A 7,407-nucleotide genomic window follows, 5' to 3' on the forward strand; every position below is an offset into this window, starting at 1 on the left:
AAACTTAAATAAAATAAAAAATCATCTCCTTGTAACTACCTGCAACCGTTACTTTACTTTATGAGCAATAATGTTCTAAGATTATCAATATTGGTCGGATATATTGCCATGAATGGATCGCTGGAGTACAGTCCCCGCCCTATATGGAGTTCAACTCCCATAAAGGACCCCAAGTCCTTAAGAGAGTCAATTACCTTTATTTTCTATTACAAAACGAGCCGTTTAGAATTTTGTGAGGAACATTTTCTGAAATCGCTGCTAGTTAACACGCACGATTCGTTGATATTGCAACCTGGTCACGACAAATCTTTTATTGCGGCAAAAATTGTACACAAATCGCCAGGGTAAATGGCCACTTAAAAAATGAGAAATGAGAAATTTCACACGTTCACTGAAGGAGATAATGCGGTGCAAGAAGAAGAATAAAATAAGAACTTGTAGATAGGATATTCTAGGCATCTCTAGGGCTGAGAGCAAATAACAGTCGAGAAGGAGTGCCATAATTCAATCAAGTTCGTACGGTAAAAAAGAAGAGCTTGTACATATACTATCACATTAAATCCATCTTTTGAGAAGTGCGGTTGAATAAACTTTGAGAATTTGTAGCCTTCTTAGTGTTTAACGCAAACTGAAGAAGTCGCTGAATAACTGGATCTGGATAGAAATAGGGTATCGTTTTTTGGGGTCGGATCTAAAATAGGGTAGAGAAAATCGCATCACTTGGCCTTAAGTAGGGTAAGGGTTTCAAGAAGAGCGCCGCATGCCCCCCACCCAAATTTTCGGGGGATATATCCTCGATCAGGAGAGAGAGGAGGGGTGTGTGTGTGTGTGTGTGTGTGTGTGTGGGGGGGGGGGGTGGGGCTAGCCTGGAACTTCGATTAACGTTTAATTCAGTCACTTTGATATGAGATGTTGACGAACAGTTGTTCGTCAAAGGGTCTTTATTAGATATTTGACCTCCTCAAGACAACATTACATGACTGCTATATTTACTCTGTTTGACATTTATAATGGACAATTTAACGTGATGGAAATATATTATGCCCATTTGCAGTCACAATCTTCATCCTTCATGTCAGTGTAATCATAATCCTTATTCACAATATAACATTTGAGAGAGTTTCCGTAACAGTCCTGGCCTCCAGAACAAGCTAGAAACGGGCAGCCACAAAACACGCCGGGACCTGTATCCACGTTGACTAGGTCAGCACATTCGTACGTTCTGCCTTTGTATACGATCCTGTCATGAACTTTGGGAAAATCGTTCTCTTCAAACAAAAAAAATATAACAAGCAAACACATTAGTTTAACTACCAACTGCTTTTGCTTTTACTGCTCAGTTTCTCTTACATTTTTTCCGCCCAGCCCCTGAGGGAGGTTTGTATTGCAAACCGAAATATAGGGCAAAGTTTTTCAATACATTTTAGTTGTTTAATCCTTTTGTTTATTTTTGACCGCTTTAGCCGTCAGGATCAGTTTACCGTCTATATTTTCCGTTTTAACTAAGTTACTGATGCAGGTCTCCAAGAGATCCGGCACCACTCATTGTTTTGTCGCTGTGATATTGCAGATTTTTATTATAACTGCTTTTATTTTATACTAAAGGTCTTCTGCCCCAAACAGCTCTTATTTACAAAAACCCTTTGTAAACACCTAAAATGCTAACAATGTGAAAGCGGGGTGGCCTAAAGTGGTTAGGGCGTTGAAGGTTTATTCCGAAGGTCCCGGGTTCAAATTCTCCTCCATGAATTCAACTCCTCCATCCTCCACGCGATATAAATAGCCAACTGGTCAACTTTTAACAAGTTTCTGTTGTATTTACAATAATTGTTTGTTTGTTTTTTAGTGTCTTCAATTAACGCGGCAGTACTAAATATTCTGACACTTAAATGAAGTAAAGTGATTATTATATTTTTATTAATTCATTACCCAACACTTTCACCTTCCCCTTTCCCAGCCCTACACGCCATTTTTTGAAAGGTTGGTGGAGCTTCCAATATTCCATATTATTAAATTCTCAACGTCGGATATTGCATTTCTACCTTTCTGATTGGTTCACTAAATCCCGGTTATCAGCTCGTATACCTATGTTTTCACCGCGGTCAAACGTCTCAGGCAGCTTTTCTTTCCATTTCGGCGTTTTTTTCATATTGAAGTGTTAGGATGAGCAAGGATAGATAAAAATAGTTGCTAAGTGTAAGCATAATCCCATTTCCTCAGGTAAACGTGTGTTTTTACTTTTTAAATGTTTCGCATCCCAACCAAAGTGCTTTGACAAATGGCGCCGACAAGTCCGCATATCGCTATTTTCAAACACGTAGAACTTTTTTAGTAAAGCTCCAAAAAACTTAGTAAACCCATAGGATACCGGTAATGTATCGAACTTTGAACTGTGAAAATTAAAACCTTATCTTTGCAGTACTTTTCTTATTTTTTGCATATTTCTGTCGTTTGACCGCGGTCGGACCTATGTTTGACCTTATATGGGAAATGAGTGCGGCAAGTGCCGCTCAGCGTAAAATTTTTCTGCGGGAAGCGACATTTCCATCAGAAAAATGGTTGAAAACAGCAAATTTGGCGAGCTTTATGAACAAGAAATAATCAGCGGTGCCTACAAAAACCACAGAAATGCTATAGTAAAATTAACTACGCAAAACAAAAGGATTGATGCGAAAAGTTTAATTAATAATACTTGTAAACGCACAACAAGAGCGAGTGAATAAAGTAGAAAAGCAGCAAATAATTTACGAAAGAACGGCAAACTGACACAGTTTCATTTATTGTACGTCATAAAATTAGGCTCAGCACTTCTGTAAAGTTTGTTACCTTTTAATCTTGGTCTTTTCCTTTTATACTTCAATAAACCTGTTCCACTTTGAGCTCAATTTCGCTTCAAATAATATAGCAGTCTTGATGACAGCCGTGGAGCCGTAAGTTACAAGTACAAGTTTTGGTAGGTTTTTGTAAGCAGTGCTCAAACTGTGACCATGCTATGAGATCTCTTTGGTAACTTTATTTTCGCGTGTATTGCTCGAATGTTCGGCGGAAACCATCTTAATAAAACAATTAATCTATTCGCCCTTGTTGAATACGAGTCGTTATAGCCAACTCGGCGCTTCGCGCCTCGTTGGCTATTTACCACCTCGTATCCTCCGCGGGCTCATAGAATAATTGTTAATTAAGTTTGGGTGAAAGAATTTCCATACTGTGTCAGCAGAAAGCTTAAGCCTTTTCCGGTTAGTTAGTTCCTTGATATGTTAACTCTTCAATTTGAAAAAAAAAATTACTGATTGGGAAAATGCTGCACATAGTTTAAGTCCAAACCAACTCAAAACCAGAATGACATGAAACACAAGCAGTGTTGCCTAATTTTGACCCTGCAAATATTTTTCCTGAAAATAAAATTTATTTGTCTCGTTCATTATACGTTTAATATGTAAGTACTCTTAGTGCACTGTAATCGACTTGAAATTCTTAAAAAAATCATGAAAACTCACTACACAAAATACTGCAACGTCATGCAAAATTAATTTTTACCCTTTTTCTTGCTTTTGTCTTTCTTAACGTGTTTGGCTTGGGCCGAAAGAAATACCACGGCCAACATCAGAACAATACAGGTGAACTTGAAAGCCATCTTCAGTTTCCTGAGAAAATAGATTAAAAATATTACTGTATGACAAAAAAAGGAAAACCCAAACAGACAATTCAAATCGAGAGTGGCTCGGTTTTTAGTTATTCTGACTCGAAAAGTGATAGCGCCCAATTTTGAAAAGGGGCAGTATGGTTTCTCAGTAATATAGATGAAATTCTTGTTCCTACGGGAGAGTGTTCCTGATCATGAAAACACTGAAACAAGAATAAGGAAACACACCAAAGGTTGTTGAAAACAAAAACTCTGCTGAGAGTCGTGTTGAAGATTTCGTTAGATTTGGTAAACCATCAGAAAACAACTAACCTTGAGAAATCTTATCTTGAAGGATGTAAAGCTGTGGGGGGGTGGGAGGGGGGGGGGGAGGTCTTGACTGCAAAACCTTGAACAAAGACTAAATACCTCTACACGCAGCGTAGTAAAAGACTTGGAATACCTCATGCTGTATTTACCAGCACAACCGACCAGCAACACGCGGTGAAATACAGAGGACGGAAAATGTGTGGGCCTCGTTATACAGTGGCCCCGATAGAACGAACCTGTTTGTAACTAAGTCCCCGGTATTACGAGCAATGTTCTTTAGCGCAGCCTTTCACGGCTGAAGAACATGTTCGTTATACTTGGAACTTCGTCGTTAAGGGTTTCGCTATATTGGAGTTCCATTGAACATAAAAAAACATCACGGCAAACTGCAATCAAGAACCAATAAATGGTGTAATTTTTTGGAATTTCTACATCGATCCGAATAAGGAAAGCCTACTCAAACGATCGCCAAATAAACTGTTTCGAGACACCTTTAACCAGCTAACACCATAAACTGAGTTTAAAAATTCGTTTCAGCTCAAACTGGTAACATCAATAAGCTAACCTGTTTCTTTAAAGACTTTTAAGTCTTTCAAGTCTTCTTAAAAGAAGGGAAAGGTCGGTAAACTCTGCTTAGACGACTTATTGTTAGTTAACTTGTACAATCGCTATTAACCCTGACAACGCTAAATTCAAATCATTATACTAACATTGTTAAGACTTAAAGGTGATGGTCACAGAACAAACAAAATCTGTTATTGAAGCGGGTGGAAGGTGATTAGATACTGTTTATGAAACATCAGACTCCTAATATAAAAGAAGCAACAAGCAGAAGAATTCGGTTAAATAGACTTAGATATGTGGATACTATGGATACACAATTATTTTTTATGCCCAGATTTGAAGAGCGAATTCCGAAATGGATTTTCCATAATTTGGTACCTCCTTGAAAAAATCACGCGGAAGAAAAATAGAAAAGAAGAAAAGAGTATTAAGCCGGAAGCTGTCGGATACCCAGAAAAGTACACTAAAAGTTTGATTGATCTTTCTACAGACGGTCCAAGTCATTTTTTCGGAATATTGTTTGAAGAATAAAACAGAAGAAAACAGAGAAACAGACAAAAAAACGTACAGACAAAGAAATACAAGAAAACAAGGTTTGTGATACAAATAACAATGCTTATACTATCACTACTGGCAGAAAAATCTTACACATTTTAAAATGTCGAAAAATCTCACGCTTAAAAATCTTACCTTCAAAGTAATTAAACTTCGGAACTTGCTCTCGACTACGATAGTTTGAACGTAGACTGAACGCCTCTGCACAAAGCTTAGACAATATAAGAACATAACGCGACGTGGAATACCTCAAGCTGTGCTAACCCGCAGAACCGACTAGATGCACGTGGAGGAATAATTCAACACCGGTTGTTGAACCTACATTACTGAAACTGTAATTAGGATAAACAAATGCCTGTGTTTTTAAGATTTTATAAACTGTTTCGAGCAAGTTTTGTGGAAACAGGAACATAAAATGTCGTTTTACCTTAATTTTTAACAAAAATCTAAAAACAACTTTTGTGGGGCGATACTCATTTAAAGGGTCACAGGCAGGGTGCGAAGCATTGAAACATCACTAAAATGTTCTGGAGGTCAGGTCGTTATGGGCTACAACCAGCCGGAAAATCAGTAGCCGTAGCAGCTCTCGTAAGCTTGTAATTCTAGTGTTTCTTACTGCTTCTGTTGTTTGTTCTGTTGTTCTCTCGAAGGCCATAGAAAGCCATTCATGTGAGACATGGCGAGAGCTGCCACCCGACCCAGGAAGATTCCCCAACAATAGCGAAGCGCGCGAGGTCTAAAAATAGAATGCAAATGAATATAACCGCCACGAGGCGCAGAAAACATCAGCGTGTTCTGAGAGAAATAGAAGGAATCTAGTCCAAGTTTTCGCTTTATGAAAGTGTTTTAGGAACACCGGCTGTTTTAGATAGTGTTTTAGTAAAAAACGTCTGTCGTTTCGGATTGTTTGTCTGAGTCTTGTCTGAGTCGTGACGTCACTCGCGCGCTTCGCTATTAGTCACTGAATCTATAATAATTTAGCTGTCATCCATAATAAACAAAACATAAATCGCATATTAACTGCCAGCTGATTTCTAATTTGCTTTTGGTTTTATAAGGTAGTGATAAAACCTAACCAAACCTATCACGCAGATAAAAATAAAATAAAACACGAGTTGCCGCAGCCTAGTACCCAGGCGTTCCCTTCCCGCTTATCGATTTGGCAAGAAATTTCCTGACGTCACCTAACCGGCACGCCAACTTGTTACCAGGCTCTTACGTGGACCTCGCGCTCGCCCGAGAGAGGAGGAGAACGCCTAGGGACTAGGCTGGAGTTGCCGTGTTGCGGTTCAAGTCGTACCCCGGGTACCAGAGGATTTTTCTCGCGCGCGGCGGATTATTCTTCGGCGGCCAAAAGACAGACTTCTGGCACCCAGAGTATTCAAGGCGATGTTACATGAAACAATTTTTAACGAATTTTAGCGCGACATTGCTGCGTAAAAATTCGATATCGTGTAACATGGCGCGCCGGACGACAAAATGTTGCTGGTTTCTGAACCGCTTTAACTTGCATCATTGTTGTTGTTTTTCTTGTTTTGATATTTCTTCTTCGGTAAAATGTTCAAGCTTGTTATTCCAGAATACGACTTAATCAGTAGGGCTTCTTTTACCACCAGTCATGAAAATCTAGGCGTTAAACAAGTCAACAGAGGTCCACAAGCAAGACTTCGGAGGTCCTAAGTTTTTTTATGCAACTTTTCCGACCATCAGTTCAGTCAGAGGAAGAGAAGGGAATTTTAGAATACTTCAAGGGCAGTGCGTATTAAAATATCCATTTTTAAACAGCCAACCGTAATGATTCGATTTAGCACCCGGGGCGCTTATTTCCCTTTTGGTACCTTAAGGGATGGCGCTTATTCGAGACAGGGCGCTTATTCGGGACAGGGCACTTATTTAAGTTTTTGCAAAACGACCAAATGTTCAAAACAAAACTTTTATATATTTTAAAATAACTAGCAATAACATAAACTGTAACAGTAACAAACTGTTAAAAGTTCAGTTACTTTTACAAGAATTATTCATTTTAGCAGTAAATATATACATGTACGGTACGGTTAATGTACATGAGTTTATCTTTCCGACCTTGACGACTTCAGTAGGGTCAGTTAGCCACAATAGGAGCACTTAAGAATAGGGGCGCGTATGAGAATGGGGGTGCTTATAAGAATGGGAGCACTTATTGGAATAGGGGCGCTTATTAACAAATTAAAAACACATTCAAAGGGGGGAGGGGGAGTGCTTATTCGGAAGGGGGCGCTTATTGGAAGGAGGGCGCTTATTATATAATCGAATCATTACGGTAGCTAGACAGATCGGTAAAGCGCTTGTTTATTTAC

At 38.9% G+C, this 7,407-nt stretch overlaps 1 protein-coding gene across 2 annotated transcripts; it reads right to left on the reverse strand.

Annotated features, from left to right (window-relative positions):
• Positions 1-931: 931 nt before the first annotated feature.
• On the reverse strand, positions 932-5,573 carry LOC144630161 (uncharacterized). Of its 2 annotated transcripts, none has more exons than XM_078488454.1 (3): positions 5,207-5,573; positions 3,538-3,634; positions 932-1,268 (listed from the first exon to the last, which is right to left on the reverse strand). In XM_078488454.1, exons 1-3 carry the CDS (start codon positions 5,300-5,302, stop codon positions 1,039-1,041), a joined length of 423 nt encoding a protein of 140 aa, XP_078344580.1. In that variant the 5' UTR covers positions 5,303-5,573; the 3' UTR covers positions 932-1,038. The 2 variants fall into 2 exon arrangements, with proteins under 2 accessions (XP_078344580.1, XP_078344581.1); XM_078488455.1 differs by having other exon boundaries at positions 3,538-3,644; positions 5,207-5,304.
• Between the last annotated feature and the right edge of the window lie 1,834 nt (positions 5,574-7,407).

This window comes from Oculina patagonica, chromosome 11 (assembly GCF_052425735.1).
Source record: "Oculina patagonica isolate OP01 chromosome 11, crgOcupat, whole genome shotgun sequence".
NCBI classification, from domain to species: domain Eukaryota; kingdom Metazoa; phylum Cnidaria; class Anthozoa; order Scleractinia; family Oculinidae; genus Oculina; species Oculina patagonica.

Bases quoted from the DNA above. Each gene is read 5' to 3' on its own strand.
- LOC144630161 (XM_078488454.1), bottom strand. From the start codon at position 5,302: ATGTTCTTATATTGTCTAAGCTTTGTGCAGAGGCGTTCAGTCTACGTT. The intron at 3,635-5,206 runs GTAAGATTTTTA...AGGAAACTGAAG, and splicing joins GAAGTTTAATTACTTTGAAG to ATGGCTTTCAAGTTCACCTG. The intron at 1,269-3,537 runs GTAAAAATTAAT...TTTTGTTTGAAG, and splicing joins AGACAAAAGCAAGAAAAAGG to AGAACGATTTTCCCAAAGTT.